Source organism: Pleurodeles waltl, chromosome 1_2 (genome assembly GCF_031143425.1).
Source record: "Pleurodeles waltl isolate 20211129_DDA chromosome 1_2, aPleWal1.hap1.20221129, whole genome shotgun sequence".
Taxonomy (NCBI): domain Eukaryota; kingdom Metazoa; phylum Chordata; class Amphibia; order Caudata; family Salamandridae; genus Pleurodeles; species Pleurodeles waltl.
Genome location: NC_090437.1, coordinates 979,905,268 through 979,926,750, shown reverse-complemented (window position 1 = coordinate 979,926,750; position 21,483 = coordinate 979,905,268). Strand labels below are relative to the sequence as shown.

General features: G+C 44.4%; 1 protein-coding gene across 1 annotated transcript in view; it reads left to right on the top strand.

The window, feature by feature from the left end:
- CWH43 (cell wall biogenesis 43 C-terminal homolog) overlaps positions 1–21,483 on the top strand; it is a 460,620-nt gene that overhangs the window by 157,048 nt on the left and 282,089 nt on the right. The window contains exon 5 of the mRNA XM_069201483.1: positions 1,781–1,979. Within this exon, the coding sequence (XP_069057584.1) occupies positions 1,781–1,979 (199 nt within the window). The remainder of the gene's footprint in view (positions 1–1,780; positions 1,980–21,483) is intronic.

Sequence of the window (21,483 nt, the reverse complement as noted above, 5' to 3'; positions counted from 1 at the left end):
AGTAGTGGTTGGGAGTTTACATGCCAGAGGAAAGTACCACCCAACGCACAGACAGTGGAAGAGAAAATCTAGAAATGAAGGTCATAGTGCCACTGCAAACTGTACTAAAAAGATTCACACACAGTGCAGTTCGGAAAACCTCTAGACAAAATGATGAATACAGTATTATTAAACAAATTTAAAAGTTGGGGCAAATCACAGCCAAAGGATAACTGGACGAAGCAAATGCCCATGCAGAGTCAAGTTATGATAGCACTTGGTTAAAAATGTGTAGGTTATATGAGTCTTTTGGTTTAGTTATAAACTTCTTTATCGCTATAATTAATTTCTAAATTTCGCACTGGCGTTTTTATCATGCCTATTTAATAAACATATCCAAAAATATTTTGTTAAATAAAAACAATACTATTACAAATCATTCTTTCTGTTTCTGAATTCATGTTGTGATTTCATGTTGTTATTTTCTCTCTATAGGACTTGCTTTTAGTTGGCAATGTTTTATACCGTGCCTCATTGTTAGAAGTCCAATACTCATTTTAAAACATCATGAAACGTGCTGCAGTTCTGCAACAGATTTTTTTTTAGGTCTGGGTTGACAAAACCACTTATTGCTTACAAAATACGAAGAGTGGGTTTTGGCTTAGTCCCCTTCAACCATTGGCTTTTTTGGATCAGCCTGCTTCAGCTATTGGTTTGGGGCATTGAAAATCACATGGGGCTCAGCTGAGAGTTCTACTTTTCTTTCATCATCATGTTAGTTATTGTTTCATGTATCATTCTGCCACCTTTGGAGTGGCTGATTTCAATACATAAGGGAATATGTTACATCTGAAAAGTATACTCAACCATTGCACATTTTGCCACATTGAATTCTTTATCTGCTATGTGCATTGCATACAAAAATCGATGTTTTATTTTTACTGCGGCAGGCATTTATGAATGATTTTGTCTTGGTTAAGGTGCAAGCATGAACCCAACATGTCCTACTAACCAACACCAATACCATAGCACACTATCTGATACCACCACTATGACCAACCCCACATTTAATACAAATATCACCACCGCCACAACCACCTCTGAAACCACATCACCAATACCAACCCTGCCAACTGAACAGGCACCAATACCTACAACACCATCATGAGTACTGCTAACAATAACACTAATACAAACCACCACCAACATCACCACCACTATTGCTACCACCACCAGTACCAATGTTACAGCCAACACTAATACCACCAAGGATCTGACCACCACCTTACCAGTACCACTGCCATTTCCCCCACTAATAATATCACCACCAGCACCACAACCACAAGTACACAATCAAAACACACTGCACACCAACAGTACAAAATCACTAATACCACCACCAACAATTGCTCATTAGTGAAGCCAGTAGGTCTGTCTTTAAAAGACTATTGCATTGAAACAACAATATTTTTGCAATGGCGCTGCATACGTTGTCACATTACACAAAGACCAATTGGCTTTGCCAGTAAAGCCAAGCCAGACCTGAATCCAGAGACTCTCTTGTTCGTTTGAGTCAAACCTGCGAAATTATTCTTGGAGTTTAATTCAGGAAATGGCTCATGTTGTAACATAGCTGATAAAGTATCGACTTTCATTACGAATAATAAATCATTTCAGCATATTTGCATAAAAGACGTATGCTTTTAAAAGCTTTCTCTTCTGCAAATGTTTACAGTAAGAAGGACATTGTATTACAAATGATGTACAGTCCGTATTTATGTACAGATCTGGGTTTTCACAGACAGGAAGCCCCAGGAGGAAATTGAACCCGACAGCAAGCCCACGGCTGAAGCTGATTCTAGGCCAAGATGGCTCCTCTCTGCGGCAGCCTACGGCAGCCTCCTCTTCCTCACTTACTGGGTGTTCGGCGAGGTCTCCCTTGTTTCAAGGTGGGCGGTGAAAGGCCACCCAAACCGGGGGCCAGATCCTAACCCCTACGGGTAAGAATGTATCTGTGCATTTTCACTGTGAGATGGCAATGTTCTCTGTAGGCACTACAGTTTAATGGCCTGATGTAAGAATAGTTCCAATAATAGTTCTACCCAGCTCTGCACTATCAGAAAACAAGCAAAGCTAGTGGCGCTGGAAATAGGGGTGCGGCAGGTGCTTCACCACCCCAGATAAATTGAAGAAAAATGGGTAATAAGCCGTTCATTATGTCTTTTTCTTGCAACAAATGTTTTATAAAGACAATCAAAGGGTGGCTAGATTTATTTAAACCAGGCTGCAACTGTTTTCAACAAACTACTGTTAAATTATGCTGCAATTTAGATTTTATATTTATAACTGTCTGTAATAAATATGTATGTATTTTATTTTCATTCACACATGTTCATTGAGATATTAGGCATGATAAAACATATATCAATTTGAAGAATTAAGATAACTTCTAATTTGAGGCAGTTTCACTCAGTGCTCCAGAGATGGGAGCTCATATTTTAAGCCGTGTCAAGAACAACCCTAAGCATAATAAAAAAGGCTAACACAAAGGTGATTTATTCCTGTTTTGTAAATATCTTCTGTTTCAGATGCAATTGATGGAACTGTAGATCAACAATATAATACTCTCTCTGACACCGAGGGTAGACCCAGTCCATTACTGGCATACATTTCATGCATACGTGTAATCCACTTTCGCAATTTAATCCTAAAACATTCACATTCTTTTGAGTGCATATTATATTAAGCTTTATTTATTCATTTACTCATTTGATACTGCGAATACCACATTCAAAGGATAAGGAGAGTGCTTTATAGCGAACAATGTTTTTATAGCATGAACATCGCAAACATGAGATGATGTACAAAAAATAGCATGGTGTGTTGGTGTGTACAAATAACCAGGCACAACTGGACCATCTATTTATCCATGTGCCATTTTATAAATACATATACATATGTAGAAACACAAACACACACATATATATGTGTGTATGTATATATATTATATATACAAGCAATCACTTCTTTGGCGTGGCCTCTACGCACCTGAACGGCGGTGGTGCCTTTGTCAACCTGTTCCACCTGTTCAGGCAACAGGCAAACATGGCAGCGAACACGCTGACAAAGGCAGTAATGCCGAAACGCGTTCCTGTTGTACTTGTTAAATAAAATATACTGCAAATTCACCCGCTCTTGGAGTGCCTGTCTTTCTTTAAGCAGGAGGAAAGTGTGGACATATATATATATCTATATATCCAAATGGCGGTCGCCACTAGGTAGTTATAATTAATACTTTTTTTTTTTTACCATAGACAGAGCGTTTTTTGTTTGGCCAATAACTTTGGCACCACAGGACGAATCTTCACGTAATTTTCAAAACTTACACTTTGATCAGATCAGCTGCTTACTAGAAAGTTTCAGGGTGATCTGTCAAGCAGGGCCTGAGAAACAGGGTGTGTCCCAAAGCACCTTTTCCCCCTTCTAAGTCAATGGGATTTTTCAAACTTGAATATGACTACAGCCCGAACCACTGAACGGAATTACACCATATTTGGTAGAATGCTAGATCTTGGTCTCAAAACCACGCTTTTTGTGATTAAGTGTAAATCTGTTCAGTAGTTTAAAAAATATCGATATATAGGGACGCTGATCCAACTGTCCCTATGCAGATATCTGATTGGCTGTCAACATTTCAAGCAGGAAGTGTTAGCAGCCATCTTGGGATTCAGCTTCAGACGAGTCCCAGGAAAAAAGTTTAGAAAAAAAGAAAAGGGGCCAGGGTAGGGACAGTCTGCCTCTTAGTTCTGGAGTTGGGGTCCCAGAGGGACCCCACCAGGGCTAAAAAGTGTATTTTGTTTAAATAGTGGAAAATCCATGGATTTTACCAACTCCCACCCTTTTTTATGGTCGAGCCTGCACTAGCATGCGCTTGCGCATGTGTATCGCTTGCGAGACGCTGTAGTAGTTAGAAAAGGGCTCGGAGCACCGTCCATGTCATGTCAGTGTCTTTCATTGGGCTTGCCTTTTCAAATCTGCTTGCTTTCATTAGTGGAAGGCATGCATACGTCATGCCTTTTCCGGTGGTTAGCCCTCCTCGAGCGCAGCGACCAAGTAATGAAAACATACAAGGATCGCTGATTTCGGTCCGGTTTGTGGACTACTTTTTTTCTTTTTTCTCAGCACGATCTCGCTGGGCAGAAGTCGAGCGTTTGCATGCTATCGACCCTGTTACATAGTTAATGGCGCTTTTGCCTGTTACATAGATAGTTGCACTTTTGTCTATAGGTTTCATTACGAATGAACTGTAGCAGCACAATCGCACGCTTTTTTCCTTTTAAGGAGGCAAGAAAAGTCTGGTTGGGAGTTTACAACTGCTTATTAACTCGGAGAAATGCGAGTCCCATTGCATCGCAAATGCTTGTTTTAAATTAGCCCCTCTGTGGACCAGCTCCCGTGGGCATTGGGGCCTTTAATTAAGGAGGGGGATGCACGGGGCCACCCTCCTATGTCTTCCATTAACCCCGGGGGAAGCCATCGTCTCGGGGCATTAGTAATTGGAATGCAGGGGGTCGTGCAGCTTTCCCCGAGGACCACCACCTCCCCAGGCCAAAAGTTTATTTTAAAATGGGGGAGGCCCTATGACCGCCACCTCCCCAGGGCTAAATTAAATATAGAATGTGGGGCATGCACCCCCCCTGCAGCCCCGGGGACCCCCACCTCCCTGGGACTTCAATCATGGGGGGGCAGCTGCCCCTAGCCACCCCCCCCACTGCCCTGGGAACCACCACATTCCTGGGGCAATGTTATCCTGTGTGCAGGGAGGTTGTGCGCAGCGGTGGTTAGATTAACGTAGAGTTACTTAAAATTACTTCACGTTAACAAAAAACATAGAAATTCACTGAAAAAACAAAGGTTACAAGGACGTTATAGTTAGGAAACAGAATTAAAAAAAACATAAAAATTCACTTAGAAAACCAAAGGTTACAGGGACATTATAGTTAGGTTCTGAATTTACTTGTAAAAAAATTCACAAGTTATAGTTAGAGTTAGCTCAAATAACTATAACTTGTGCCCTAAGGTAACTATAACTTGCGCCTTTGTTATGTACTGCTAATTACCCCACAAATTACTGCACTCATGACATCTTTCATAACATAATGAATAATATCAATGTAATATTTGCAGTTAAAGTTTTGACAAAAACACTGTGCATGGTGATGGCAGGAGTTATAGTTACTTGAGATAACTCTAACTATAACTAGGGGCGTGGCCAGAAACATGGCCAGCAGGATGCGCTCCTAAAGAGCTCTGATATCTGATTATCCTGCACATATCAGCACTCTGACGGTTCAGAGAGCACTCTTAAGTCATTCCTGACAACGTTGCAGAGGCTGACCCTTGCCTACAACATGGCGTTCGGCCGCTGGTGGGTACTCGGCCGACTGTGGAAGAACAAGCCCGTAGTCTGTGGTGTTGAAGGCTGCAGATCCTGCCATCGGGGGTGGGGGAGTGGGTGGGACTGTTGATGCGGTGGCTACTGGATCCTGCCCGGGGCCACTGAAGGGAACAGAGACTTGCTGGAGCCGTTCTGGACTGTTGTGGTCTGGTTGTACGTTTGCCACCTCCACAGGGGGCTCCGGGGCCTGGTGGAGCACAGGGCGGGCTTCCTCTCCAGTGGCCAGGTGACGGAGATGGAGGACATGCCAGGGAAGCCGCGGCCTGCCCTGGAGGACCGACAGGCCGGAGACTAAGGATGACACGCCTCGACAAGTGAGGAGGAGCGGCTGGGGGCAGTGTGAGGTCCGAAGACATTAGAGGAGACAACCAGGTCTGGTGGCTGCTCTGGGAGGGGCCAGCCACGCGCTTGGGGAGCAGACACTGGTGGCCTCTTGAGGACTAGGGGTGTGCTGTTGGGGGGGCTGCCAGGGGCCCTGTTGGAACTGTTGCCCCCTTTCTCGGAAAGAGGGGCCCGTTAATCGCCTGCTGGGATTTGAGAGCCCTGTCTGTAGACTTTGCATTGGGCCTTGCCGACTGCAGTGAATACTAGGCTGGTGGAAAATAAGGCTCAGCATGTAGGTGTCACAGTGTCCTTTCCTCGGGATCTGCACGTTGCTGAACAAAAGGCCCACCTTCCGGCGTCAACAACTCAGAAAGATATTATAGGATAGAGTTATGATGAAGCCAGTCGGGGGGGAAGGGAATTAGGGTAGGGAACAGCAGGGAGGGAGATCTGAAAAGAAAAAGTTTAGAACAAATATGCACTTACTCATTCATAGAAATATAACTCATCAATAGACTCTGGACTAAAATGCGTCTCCGATATCAGATGGAGACCCCTTTTGAAATGAGGGCAAAGCCCCTTTGAATAATGGAACAAAAATAAACTACGACCTAAGAACCAAGAGATGGCAAGAGCTTTGGACTATGATCATACTCAGAATGTCAATCCTGTAACATCTATGCATTCATAACATAAACCTTTGATAATGACCTAGAAAATCTCAAAGAATTAAATATGCTTTTCACATATTATGCTTTCCAAAAAACAATGAAAACTATGATTTGCTTATCTCCAAAAATACTTTCACATTCACAACTATAAAGGCGAAAAGTTTTTACTCATTGAACTTGAAGCGCTTTACTTATAATACCAGGAAGCGCTTTTACTTGTCTTGCCTGAAGCGCTACGCTCGTTATGCTAAGGGGGTGCTTTACTCATGTGGCCTGAATCACTTTGATTGTTGTGCCAAGAGGCTTTTATTGCTGTGGACTGAAGCTCTTGAATTGCGGACTGAAGCGCTTGAATTGCCGTGCCAAGAGCGCTTTACATCTGTGTACTGAAGCGCTTGAATTGCCGTGCTTAGAGCGCTTTACACCTGTGAACTGAAGCGCTTAAATTGCCGTGCCAAGAGTGCTTTACATCTGTGGACTGAAGCGCTTGAATTGCCGTGCCAAGAGCGCTTTACATCTGTGAACTAAAGCACTTGAATTGCCGTGCCAAGAGCGCTTTACACCTGTGGACTGAAGCGCTTGAATTGCCGTGCCAAGAGCGCTTTACATCTGTGACCTGAAGCACTTGAATTGTCGAGCAAAGAGTGCTTTACACCTGTGGACTGAAGCGCTTGATTTGCCGTGCCAAGAGCGCTTTACATCTGTGGACTGAAGCACTTGAATCGCCGTGTCAAGAGCGCTTTACACCTGTGGACTGAGGCGCTTGAATTGCTGTGCCTAGAGCGCTTTACACCTGTGGACTGAAGTGCTTGAATTGCCATGCCTAGAGCGCTTTACATCTGTGACCGGAAGCACTTGATTGTCGTGCAAAGAGCGCTTTACGTCTGTGCTCTGACGCCTTTGATCGTCACGCCAAGGCCGATGTACTCTGGACACTGAAAACGCTTTGCTCGCTGTGCTAAGGGGCGCTTTACTTCTGGAAATAATGACTTCCTCCAAAATTGGATTCATCAAGGCCTTACTGCTATGAGATTGACCTACTCGTTTTTGAATTCACCATGGAAACAAGGATACTTTGATTGGATGTCACTCTGCCATGCAGGAACTCTGCTCTTCTTCAGAGAACCCCCTACGAGGTCTGACTGCATCGAAGTCTTCAAAATAGTGAGCAACGTGCTTGAGTGTGGCTGGGCTTTATAGGCCTGCCGCACCCCAAGATGGCTGCTGCCTCTAAAAACATGGGAATTGTAGTCCCTTCATGGAATAGCACTGATAAGTGCATCTTGTCCACCAATGTCCTGAACCTGCAGCTCTATGAGCTTTGCTACAGAGCAGATGACGCTGATGGCCACCTTTGGAACAAGAGGGGATGACAAGTGGTGCGCATAAAGCGCCGCAGAGTTTTGGGCGGGACCTGGACCACGCTTGGCCTTATTCCTGACAGTAGTGGTGTTGGCGGGTACTGTGGTATTCCTGAACACCCACGCCATAGACTGCCTTGACACTGCGGGGGTGCCGGGAGGGAGGCATCAGAGCCGACCCTACTGGGTATGGGAGTTGCCCTGGGCATATCATCATGGTGGGATAATGGGTCATCTAGAGGGCCTGAGCACTTGCATGGCCAGGCAACAAATGGACACTGCAGCCCAGTCGGAGGGACAGACTTGCCACAACTACCACTGAAGGTGCATTGGAGAGCGGTGAAGCCTAGATCAGCCCGACTTGTGACAACGAATGACTTGGAGGCCTCTTACTACGGTACAGGCCAATTTTGACTGCCCCCCACGACGGGAATGAAGTGAGGTATGGGGAAACATCAGGCACAACTGCAGCCTCAGGGCAATACCATTACTCAATATACAACACCGCACCAGGCCACGCAGCAACTCACCGGGCAAGTGGGGGACTCTTCAGATCTGTCATTAAATGAGCAGGAGGACCCCTCGAGGGCAGCTCTGATGGAGGCTATACAGGGATCTCATGCAGCCCTGGAAGTGCAGATAGCCCGTGTCACAATAGAAGTTAATCTACTCAGAGCAGAGCTGCGTGAAATAACTGAAAAGGTGTCAAAGGCAAAGACTAATATAACTTCTCTGCAAACTGTAGTACAGCAACTTAAGCAGCAGATGACACAAATGATTAAAGTGACGGCAGCGTTCGAAGACAGAGCAGAGGATGCTGAAGGCCCCTCCAGATGAAACAATATCCACCTCCTAGGATTTCCTGAAGGGGGTGGAAGGGCAATCATCTGAACATTTCCTTGAGGCCTGGTTGTGAGCGGAGCTGAAACCAGCAGGGCCCTCAGCTCACTTTTTAGTACCGAGGGCACATAGGGGGCTGGCTGCCAGGCCTTCACCAGAAGTCCCTCCGAGGGCCTTCATAGCCCGACTCCTCAATTATTGAGATAAAGATGCCATCTTAGAGTGGACAGAGACAAACCTACTTCACAATATGAAGTGCAGAAAATTGCAATTTACTTGGATTATATGCATAATGTCCAAGAATGCACCAACTTTCCTAGAGGTGAAGAAACGACTTAGGGCCATGAATATACTCTACATGCTGCTCTACCCAGCCAAACTGAAAATAATATTTGCAGGAAGACGCACTTTTTTTAACAGCCTGTGGAGGTATGGTCGTGGCATGACTTGACTGCCCCAGAGTGGGGGTTTCCGTGGACCCAACAGGAGCAGTCTGGCAAGAGGGGGGGAACTCTTAGATCCTGGCGGCGCCACCTGACGCAGCAGGCGAGGTCTGCTGTGGAGGGCCCTGGCCGTGTGGTGATTCGAGAGGATGGCACGATGGCTACCACACCAGAAGAGCGACACAAGACCCTTGAATCGGAGGGGGGCAGTGAGGGGGGCAACGCTTCTGCACACTCGAACCGGGATGCCATGGCTCCTGTTATGGTGGACAATGCCTAAGACCCTCTCTGTGATTAGGAATAACAATATGGGAACTGTATTTTGATTTTCATTCAGGCAGGGGTATTCTACAAGAGGGGGTCTCACCGTTGTGCTGTGTTTTGTAAACTGATATTTTAATAAGAGGTGAGCAATGTGCTGGTCTGGGGGCACATTCAGGCAAGATTGACAATGAATAGCATATGAGGTGGGGAGAATGACTGACGGAGAAGGGTTCAATGAGATAGCGACAACCGTATGTACCTGGCAGTGGATACAGTGTTGATGACTGACAATTTCCTGCCAAGATAAGTAAACACTATTTGCTGTGATCATACTCGATGTACCCTTGCTAATGACACTGACCTCGGCGGGGCACAGCAGTACATAATGATGCTTAGTACAATAATTAAAACACTGTCAATAGTGAGGTTGGAGGAGAGGAGCCATCACTGGTAGGCTATTGGGGAGTGGGAAGAAGGTGCACATTCTGGCACATCTAGATATGTGAGTGAGAATGCGAAACTGGTTGACACATTCTTGTTCAGGGAGGGTGGGATTTGCGAAATGTTTTGCTGAAATGTTTTTCAAATTAATGTTGTGGGATTGCTGCTACAATGCTATGATAATATGTGTGCACATGGACCACACAGACATACACCACACTGATTTTGCATATCCTGAATAAGTGGAAACTCCTCACCTGGAATGTCCGCAGATTGCGATCCTACCAGAAGTGGTATAGAGAGCTCTCAATGCTTAAACAGCAGCACATAGGTATAGCATGTTTACAGGAGACACATCTTACTGACCAAGAAGCACAAAAACTTGCTAGAATACTGGAGGGGTCAAGTATATAATCCTAACTACTCTTCCTATTCCCAAGGTGTATTAATGTGGTTCGCCTCAGGGTGCCATTCACACTGACATACTTGGAAGCTGATGTCGAGGGCCGATTCTTGTTCTTGCAGGGTAGACTAGACGGAATAGGCTTGACCTTTGTAAACTCATATGAGCTGAATGTAGATGATGGCTCCTTTTATGGCACAGTTAGGGAAGTAGTTACTCCCGCCATAGATGACAAATTATTCTGGGTGGGAGACTTTAATTGTGTAATAGATGGGGACCAGGATCGCCATCCTTCAAGGCAACATACTAAACCTAAGATGACACCCCAATTAAGGGACGTGATGGCATAGTTGGGATTGAGAGACATATGGAAAGAGGCACACCCCGGGTGGCAGGAATACACGTGCTACTCATAGACATACAGCACATATAGTAGATTAGATCTTATATTGATATCTGATCACATGATTCCAGGGGCTCTGACTGTTGCCGCATCTTTCTTGACATTTGTCTGACCATGCTCCAGTGGTATGCTCATTTGACTGGGTTATTGGCAACAGGTTCTCAAACACGTGGAGGTTCCCTACCGACATACTACAAGACACTAACAGGAGGGAAACATTTGCCGAAACACTGCAAAATTACTTAGTGAACAACTGGTTGGGTACAAAGAGTCGGGCCATGGAATGGGAAGCAATGAAGGTGGTTCTTAGGGGTCGGTGTGTGGGACTGGTGTGTGGGGTGCGTAAGGCTCTACAGGCTGAACTCCTTCACGGGGAGGGGGAACTGGTGGCATGTCAACAGCTACCACCTGAAGATAAGAAGGGAAGGGACGCGGAAACTGCTCTACAGAGAAAGGTGCTGTCGGTGAGGGACACACTGAAATCCACCAGTTATTGCACAGAGATTGAGATAGTTCAGTTCAACTATTGGCCTGGATATTGTGCCGAGACATATCTGCCCCCCCATTGTGCATCTTAAGACCCCTACTGAGACTGATGCCTACACACAAACTGCTATAGTAGATTACTTCAAACCCATTTGAAGCAAGTTTATTATAAACTCAATGGGAGGAACACCAATAGGGTGTCAAAGGTTTTTGGAATCTCTTACCTTGCCACAAATTGGAGTGCAGGCAGTGCATGAACTGGATGCACTTATCACACTTGAAGAAGTTAGACACGCACTTACACTACTGCCTGGCGGGAAATTGCCGGATAGCGATGGCTTCCCAGCCGAGTTCTTTCGCACCTACACGGTGGACATCAGCCAACGGTTATTAGAGGTATACTTAGAGGCAAAATCAACAGGGATTCTGCCCCCCACAATGAGAGAAGGGTGTATCACCATGATATTAAAGCAAGGCCCAGACCCTTCGGATCCCTCTTCACATCAACCTCTTACAATAATTACTACAGATATGAAGATACTTTGCAAATTGCTAGCACTACATCTACGGATGGTGGTTACTCAGTCGGTACACATTGACCAATACGGATTCATACCGGGCAGGAGCACCACCATGAATCTGCGCCGGCTAATGCACATGATGCATGAGACGGCAGACTTCTTGACAGAGATGGTAGTGGTGTCTATGATATTGCTAAAGCCTTTGACACTGTAGATAGGCAGTACCTTATGGGAGTATTGGAAGCAATGGAGTTTGGCCCTCAGGTCCGGGCATGGATACAGTTACTGTATACAGAACCAATCGCTTAAGTAAGAATGGGACAATTGTGCTCAATTCCTTAGACTGTGGCAGTGAAACGCGACAGGGGTGTCCACTGTCACCCCTTCTTTTTGCACTGGCCTTGGAGCCTCTTGCGATCCAAATCAAACAAGTTTTAATGAGGTGGGGGATTAGGGTGGGCGACACAACACACCTGGTGTCGTTATATGTAGATGACACTCTTTTTTACCTTAAATCCCCTAGAGAATCGCTTCCTTTACTACTGCAATATTTGAATGCCTTTGTGGAAATCACTGGCATTCGAATCAATGTGGATAAATCCTTGGTGTTTCCACTGGGTGGGATGGCGAGAATGAAGCAGAGGGTGCTACCACCGCTCCCATGCACTCGGAATAGGATAAATTCCGGTAATTAGGAGTGATGAGAGCGAGCACACGACAGAAACAACTACAATACAACAAAAGATAGAGTGATAGAGGGACTTAGGGCCTCAATACAATTCTGGAACACACTCCCACTATCCATGATTGGGTGAATTGCAGTGGCAAAAATGGTTTTCCTGCCCCGCTGCTTACACACGCTACAATATTAATTTGATACACTCCCTAGCGCGACATTCAGGTGATTGCACTCATTGCTTACCACACTTATTTGGAAGGGCGGTAGATGCAGGGTGGCGAGGGAATACCTACACCTGCCTACACGGGAGGGTGGTCTTTCCCTCCCGATCCTGGAGATGTACTGCCTAGTATCCCAACTTGAACATGCTGCACACTGGTACACAGAGGATGAGAACTGGGAGAGGTCACTCCTAGCAGATGGGAGCAGGATAAATACATTCCCACAGTTGTTACACTGTGGCAGCAGGACCATGGACTGGGTGCTCTATCTCATCACACACACGTCAACCCTGTGGGAACGCACAGTGAAAGTGATGTTGCGGGGAGCGCCATTTGCTAAAGAACTCCCCTGCTGGGATTTACACACTTTCCGCACCCTAGCGTAAGCCGTTGATACTACGGTGTGGTGGGATGGGAAATGCCAAATGCTAGGAGACCTTTACCACACAGATACTTTTATCTCCTTTGAAGCAGCACAAAACAAGTTCACTTTGGGGAAACATCAGTTCCTCCTACACACAAGAATAGAAAATATCATCAAAGGGATCTGGCCTGACTACCCGAATACTCCATCAACATTGCTCCTACTTCGGTCTTTATTCGAGCTGAGAGCAACACGTCACTTGATCACCCATATGTATAAGGCTCTGCTCGCAGGTAGGCCAAAACTTCAGTTTAGGTAAAAAAACTGCATGGGAAGAAGAGCTAGAGGAACAGATTGATGATTCACGCAGGCATAGAATGTGTTCACTGGTCCACACTGTGTCATGTAATGCGAGATTTAAATTGGCACACTTTATTTATTTACATCATACCTATGCCACACCATTATTGCTTCTTAAGATGGACCCCTCGAAGTTAGAAGGGTGCCGCAGATGCCCAGAGAGCATGGCGACCTTTCTGCATCCGGCTTGGTGTTGTCCGCTGGTTAAGACATACTGGGAAGCAGTGATAACATACCTAGAGGAATCTTGTGGGATTCACATAGATTGTCACCCTATGGCTGGACTCCTAGGAGATTTCAAAAAATGAAAAGGATGGAGTATAAATTTACCCAGTTGACACTTCTCTTAGCCAAACGCAGGGAAGCTATCACTTGGTTGAGCCAAAGAAGGCCAAGTGTGGAGCACTGGCGGAGGGATGTGCTGGAGTTGGCGGTGGCAAAGGAGGTACGCCTTAAACAAGTAAGAACAGATGATAAGACAGAAGAAGAAATACAAACCTTGGGCACATTTGTAAATAACTTTGAAGCAAGATATAGTCAATTATTGAGTGACACAACAGATGAGGAGACATATGAGAACATGAGGGCACATTATACAGGAATAACATAACGACTGTAAAAGTATACGTATGAAGTTGGAAATTATATGTGTGGCTTAATGACAAGGATAATAATGATGTATATGTTACATGATCGTCTGTAGCAATGGCCTCAATAGTTAATTGTTGGTATATGTTCTTTAAGTGCTGTGATAGGCTGGTTCTATACTTCAAAAATACTAATAAAAACAGATTCTATAAAAAAACTAGAACTATAACAGGTGAATTTCTATGGTTTTGTAGGAGTAAATTCAGAGCCTAACTATAACATACCTGTAAACTTTTTTTAAGTGTGTATATAAATACATATATATATATATATATACATATACATACACTGAAAAAAACAAAGGTTACAGGGATGTTATAGTTAGGCTCTGAATGTACAGCAGATAAAAAAAAATGCTGTTTAGCCCTGTGGGGGGGCCCTTTGGGACTCCACCGCCAGAGCTAAGGGGTCAGGGTGTTTGTACCATGGCCCCTTCTGTATTTTGCATTATTTTGTTATTTATATATTTTCACCTGGGACTCGACTTCAGCCACCAAATAACAAAAAGGGCTCTTTCTGGACCAAGAGCTACCTTTCTGCCAAATTTGGTGTAATTCTGTCCAGTGGTCACTAGTCCTTGCTTTGTTACTTGTTCCTACTTATTTCTTTTCCTTGCTGGTGCAGGTTCTCTGCCCCTCGTTTTTCCAGTGGCTCTAGTTCAGTGTGCACACTATTTGCCCTGCCCTTGTTATGCAGATTCTGAGTCTTGAATTCTTGTTCCTTACCCTGTGTTCATTTTTCCACTCCTTTCTCTGTTTGTTTGTAACCTGCCTTTCTGCAGTCTTCAGACAGAGATCATTCTTGTCTCTGTTCTTGAAACTGGTCCTAATTTTCCCAGAGCCCAGTTCATGTTTCTGGTTGTATTCCCTTTTGTCATCTCTTGTGGTTGTGTTGGTAGCTTGAATATTTTTTACCAAGAGTGTGAGTGAGATTCTGAGGCTTGGTGCTTCTAGCACAGCAACTCACCCAGAAACTCTTTTCCCATAAGAGCATCTGGGTGAGTTCCCAGACTCTGTGAGAGTATATGCTCCTTTTCTTTTGTATGATCTTTACCCCTCACAGAGAGATCACTCCTCAAAGAACATGAAACCCATCATTTGTGATAGTTTGTATTTGCAGACATTACGCTGTTCAGTTCCATGGTTCCAATCCATACTTGTTCCAGTCCACCGATTCTGTCTTGTTGTGTCCCTTCCCAACATCCAGCTATCTGTCTTGTATATGCTAAACCTCTCCACCAGAATTACCCTATCTTTGCTGAGGTCACACTCACTTTACTTGTTAGCCTAATCCTGATATCCAGAGTTCCTGACGCAAGCAGAATAAAATCTAAGACACTACATCTTTCCCAGGGCCTTTTGGAATACCAGCCATCAATACCCCCGAGAGCAAGTAACACAGCACTGGAAAATCTAACAAAGAAAAACAAATGCAACCATGAACAGTTCTGCAATGGTCTAATAAAAGAACTGGGACTAATGTCTATCACTACAGCTTGAGTCTTCAACACCTGCTGTATACCAGCTCTCCCTTCATGTGCTTATGTAGAGAATTATTGTAGAACAATCATAGGTGTCATTACAGCAAGGTAGCGTCTCCAACAATTACTACAGGAAACACTTAAGAGGTTTCCCAAACCCATAATTCCCTAATCTCTAAATGGGGGTGGTGGCTGGTATAAAGGATCCGACAATGAGACAAAAGAGAGTGGGTGGAAGGAAACTCCAGCCCAGCCACCTTTTTCTTCTGCTCCCAAAGATCTTATACAGGCCAATACTTATACTTAATATCTGACAAAAACAGTTACTAATGGAAAAACAGTTGTCACAGAACATCAGAATCAGCACCAGCATGATGTTATACCACATGTGCCATAAGGTTATGGTCACCAAAACCTGGATACCTTCTAACATTCAGCCTGCCCATCAAGGGCATATTTTTAAAACGCTGCTGTTATGTCCCTGTGGAACACGGAGCACAGATACAGTACCATGCAATAAATCTTGTAATAAACAAGGGCAGGAATGTAAGAGGTGGTTGTAAACACCACGCAAACCAAAGTGCTGCACAACCAATAAATCACTATAAGAAATACAGCAATGACGGCAACAAAAGATTTTCCCATATTAGTCAAGAGGCAATTGTCATGGATCAATGTATATGAACATTTTCGAAAGGCTTGATTTGATTGGCAAGATGAAGCCATCAACACTGGAATATGATAAACCCTTGCCACATACATTTCCTGACAGTAAGGCTGTAGCTTTTACAGCCTGCAGGGCACTTCCTACACCTAACACAGGCTACAGAACAAGAGCACTAGCTCCCTAAACACAAAGATTAAAAATAGAAAGGGATTTGTTGAGAAGAAACCAGAACAGGAAAATCTCATGCTACCGTCAAGCATCATCAAATTTACTTAAGTAGGCCAAGGTCTTCAACATCCAGAGAAGGTCCTGTAATATTACATAAATTAAACCTTTAATGTTTCACAGGCGAATCTCAATTTAGTACTTACCTAAAATCCTGAAAGGGGATTGTATTAGACAAGGCAGAGGAAATTGACCATATTCTCAACTTGAGGTAGCTTTAAAGTGTCTCACGGATAAAGAATTGATCTGCTGGAGCATTTCCTAGGCCAAACTTTCTCTTACCATAGATCCTCCGATGGACCCTTTAGACGGACTGAGAGGTGATGGGAGTTATCATGTACATCAATCAAATTCAATTAACAGCATAACCATTTGGCTACACAATGAGGACTAGGAATCAGTAGCTATGGGTTAAAGGGATGTATTACAAGCTTATAATCAAGTTCAAATAAACAACTCTTAAAACCATGCTATAAAGATACAGAATAACAACAGGTAGTCCAAACCTCCTAAATAAATTGATGTGAACTAACTAAAATTAGGCAAACAAGTAACTCTGCAATGGTGATACAAAAGAACAATACCATTATTTGATGCTCGGAAACTGGACGCTGACTCAATCTCTTACACGAGTGCAAGTGAAATCCTCCAGCTAAACAAACTATGGACAAGTTCCTTAGAGCCTAAACAATAAAAATTGAGACTCTAACTAAAAACATAAAGCAAAAGGTGAGAAACGGAAACAAGGCAAAAATGATTTTGAAAATAGAAAGGGAAGTTGAGGAGAAAGATGTCAGCATTTCAGAAGCACCATCAAGAGTCTTCTTGAAGAGTTAAGTGTAAGCCTAAGCTACACTCAGTGAAGCAAGGGGACAAGAAGGAAAGACAGAGGTCTGTAACTCTCAAAGTCCAATGAAAATCTGCCACCCTATCAATCAGTAAAATCTCTAGTTTCACAAAATCTGTTAGGAAATACCTCTTTTGGTCAGACCACTTCAAGCTTCATTTTCTCCTATCTCACTGTGTAACTTGCAACATCAGCATTAGGCTGCACAGTAGTTCTGGGAATGTTGCTGTCCTTGGTCTCCTGAACATCATCTGCAACATGTATGAATAAGGCTTCGCTTGTTGCCTCTGTGTACCTTTCAAGGTTGCTTTCTCAAACTCTCTCTGAATAAGAAAATAGCACATTGATTTCCAAACTAACATTTCATGTGAAAACACCTGCAAGAAATGTCATGTTAACAGAAATGGAAAAACAGCATTTACGCAGCATGGTGAATTATAGGCCTAAATTGTAAGAACAAGTTAAGGTATTAATTTAAGAATGGGCATCTAAACACAAATGAATATAAGTTTCTAGTACATTGCATAAATTTGTATTACATGTAACCTTCATTAAAGAACCATGTGTCAGTATGACTTAGAGCCACAATTAAATCACGTATATGAATATGTAATGCACATGTGTGAAATCACATTCTACATATACATGAATTATTTTTAACCAGTAAGTGTTATTTGATGCATTAAGGCACACATTTTGACAGTCGAATTCCACCTTCATTGTAAGTACTTTATCTACTAAATGATGGTTCAACTCAATAGACTTCAATTCGGGCTTCACTCGGTTAAGGTGAACGTCGTAATATGAGTAAATTATCTAATCTATGGTAAATACACTCTTTAATAATGATGTTAAGTGCAACACTTAAATTAATTTGTTAAACCACACAAGAATAATGTGCTAAGTGCACACTTATTTCAAACGTTCTTTAAGCAACTGTGATGTATTTGTGACTAATAAAGGGTAGGCAAAATTGCGTTGCACCAGTTCCATACTGAATGGAAGCATTACAAGTCATTCATTTCACTTTCCAAGAAGGACCTGCTACTGCACATCATTTACATATTCCTGAGCAACCCCTAGAGTATTATTACATGTCAAATTATGAATAGGAATTTGATTGCGTAGATCACTAAAACTGTAAGAATCTTCATTTAAGTATAAAGTGGCTAACTTCAAAAGAACTAGAACATACATGCTGAATCTCTAATTGTTGTAAAATACCTTCTGTTTGAATTTGCAGCATACATTATTAGTCACCCAAGACAGGATGATTCATTGCACCAACTCTGAAGCACAAACACCTTCCTCTCTCCAGCTTGGGCTCAAACTTGTGATCTACAAATATGCCTCTTATAAGTCCAGGATGGCCTCTCATCCATGGGATGTTCAGCTGACACATGCATCCTCAAAGGCACACAAGCAACTCTTGTAATATCAACTGTACATCTTAACCATGATCAACTTGTAGCCAGAAACCTAAAAGGGCATTGGACATTATCCACAAATTCAAAATAAGACATCAATTTCCTTAAGGAACGTAAAAAAACAACAACAATGTACTTAATATTAAACATAAAAGAAAACAACCTCTCAGAATCATTGTGGGGTTCTCAGGGTGAAAAAACAGTCCCTTTCAGTTGAGACCACATGTCAAATCCTTTTTCTAGATGGGTGATATGTACAACTGTAGGACCCTTACCTGAAGGTGAGTCAGTTGAGTGATGACGCAAACCTGCACCATCTACAAACTAATATGCCTGGCAGAGAACAGAAAGTGCTAGGAATGTAGCATGCTGGTAGACCGAAATGGCATTCATGTGAGCCCAAGATAATACAAGATTAAAGTGTGTACCATTTGAATAAGGGTAACTATGGTACCTGTAGGAGGCTGGCTCAGTATATGGTGTGCACCTATAGGCAATGCACCCTGTACTGAGTCCAGGGGCAATGCTTTGTGATAGTGTAGGTGTCTCTAGATAACCAGATCTCTCATAGGGGTAGCTGTGGAGAGCAGCGAAGGCTTATCCAGGAGGGTGTAAAGCAGTTGCGAATACCACACAAGTCAGTCAGTGAAGTACACACAGGAAAGAACCACACCAGTGTTAGAAAAATATGTAATATCTATTATAACACACACTCTAGAACTAACTTTGGTATATCTCCTAACTGGAGATATGGTCATACAAAAATGTACTTAACAAAAGGTAAATAAAGGCATAAAATAATGTGGGGCCCTATTGGGAGGGGGGCAAATCATATACTAAAAAAAATGGAATGCGAAAATCACTGCCAACCCACTCTACCACCCAAGGACCCTTAGGACTGGGGAAGTACTAAAACCTCAAAGGTAAGTAGGTAGGATTCCCCAGGCACCCATGTGCAGAGTAGCAATCCTGTCTCAGTGTCCATAGGCTAACATGGGGAAGTCAGGGTTAGAGTTTGCGTGTTTCAGGACCCTTCCCAGAGGACCCTGAGGAAACCCATTGGGACAAGGGAGGTTGGATAGGGCAACCACCTGTGGATACCCAGAATAGTGGAGTACCTACACCAGGGAGGCCAGATGCATAGGGGTGGAGTTGTATCAGAACCTCCTTCTGAAGTCAATGGGGATCTCGGTTGTCCAGCTGCTGCTGCGACCCGTAGACCAGGTTGATGGAACCCAGGCATGGAATCCCAAAGAAGAGCATTTAAGGAAAGAGGGGACAGAGTCCAGACCACCCAGGGGCACCCAGGAGCAGGAGGGCAATGCCCACCATTCTCGGTAATGCTTCCTGAAGGACAGTGGGAGAAGAAGTGCAGCTGTGGAGTCCAGGGGATGCAGGAGGAACCCAGGAGTCATCCATGAGCTGCCCCACGCTGGCCATCAAATTGCCGAGGGATCAGTGGTCAGCGGGACCACCAACAAGCCTTGGCAAATGCAGAGAAGCATTGCATGGAATCTGCAGGATTTGTGGGGACCAGCAAGGTCCAAGTGACCCAACCTCGGCAGAAAGGTCAGGGCCAGCTCTCAGCAAGCAGGAAAGCCAGCAGGAATTGTTGGAGCCCCCAGCAGGACCTTCTGGCATCAGGGAGTTACAGGGAGTCCTCAGCAGCACAGAAAAGAGGGATGCCCACATCGCAGGAGTTGCAGAGAGGGCGTCATTCTTGGAGCTGGAGAGTGCTGGAGGCTGAGGTTTCTTGGAGCTAGGAGGTCTTTGGGTTGAAGAGCCAACAATGACAAGCAGGCATGGTGCATAGGGGTTCCAGACAAGCAGCTCCAGCGAGTGACCACAAACGTCCTAGTTGCAAATAAGATATGCCAGACCTTTAAAGAGCCACAGGACCACCGTCTGTGCTGCATTGCCTTGGAGTCTGTGGGGCAGTCATTGTCATTGAGGTGCCTGCAGTTGGAGGGGAGTGACTCCTTCACTTCAAGGGAAATTCCTTCTTGCTTTCCTAAGTGCAAGCAAAGTCCCAGTGACTCTGGAGGATGCACCGCCACAGGGTTGCAGAAGTCTTTGCAGAACTTGGAAACAAAGTTGCAGGAGAAGCCCTCCTACTGGTTACAGTCTTGCTTCTGGTTCCAGAGAGAAACAGCAGGGGTTCTGGTGTCCAGGTTGCAGAAGTGTCTTGCACCAAATAACAAAAAGGGCTCTTTTGTTAGACAAGACTTGCAGACAAGACTTGCACATGGTTCCTGAAGTCTTGCAGACGAATCTAGGGCCCCACCCTCAGGGGAGCCCTTAAGTAACCCATGAAGGGGGTTGGGCACTTACTGTAGTGACCCACCTATCAAGGGAGGCCAAGGACATCACCCAGCTGGACTATCAAGTCAGATGCTCCCAGGGGCCTCAGCTCATCTCATTTCCAAGATGGCAGATTCAAGTGGCCACCTGGCAGAGCTCTGGGCACCTCCCTAGGGGAGGAGCTGAACAGGGGGGGTGGTCACTCCCCAGCCCTTTGTAGTGTCAGAACAGGAACCGGGGGTTCTTGCACTGGTGCAAACCGTTTTATGCCAGGAGGGCACTAAAATGTGCTCTTCAAAACAGTCTGGGGGCCCTCAAAGGCACCCCACCCCAGCCCAGAGACCCCTATTTCTAAAGAAGAGGTGGTCACACCTCTGTCCTTCAGGAAATCCTTTGTTCTGCCTTCCCCTGCCCTAGTTTGGCTCAGCAGCAGGAGGGCAAAACAGTGTCTGGGATTGGTAGCATCACGGGCTGTCATGCAGAGCCTAGAAGGATGTACAGGCAGAGATGGAGCATCCCCTAGGGAACCCTCAGGGTACATGGTATCATGAAACTAGCACTGGAATTGGTGTAGTTGCATGATTCCAACATGTTTGATTCCAAACATGCTTATGTTCAGGGAAGGCAATATTTAATTGGACCACTCTGTTGACCAATGTCCATTACGAAC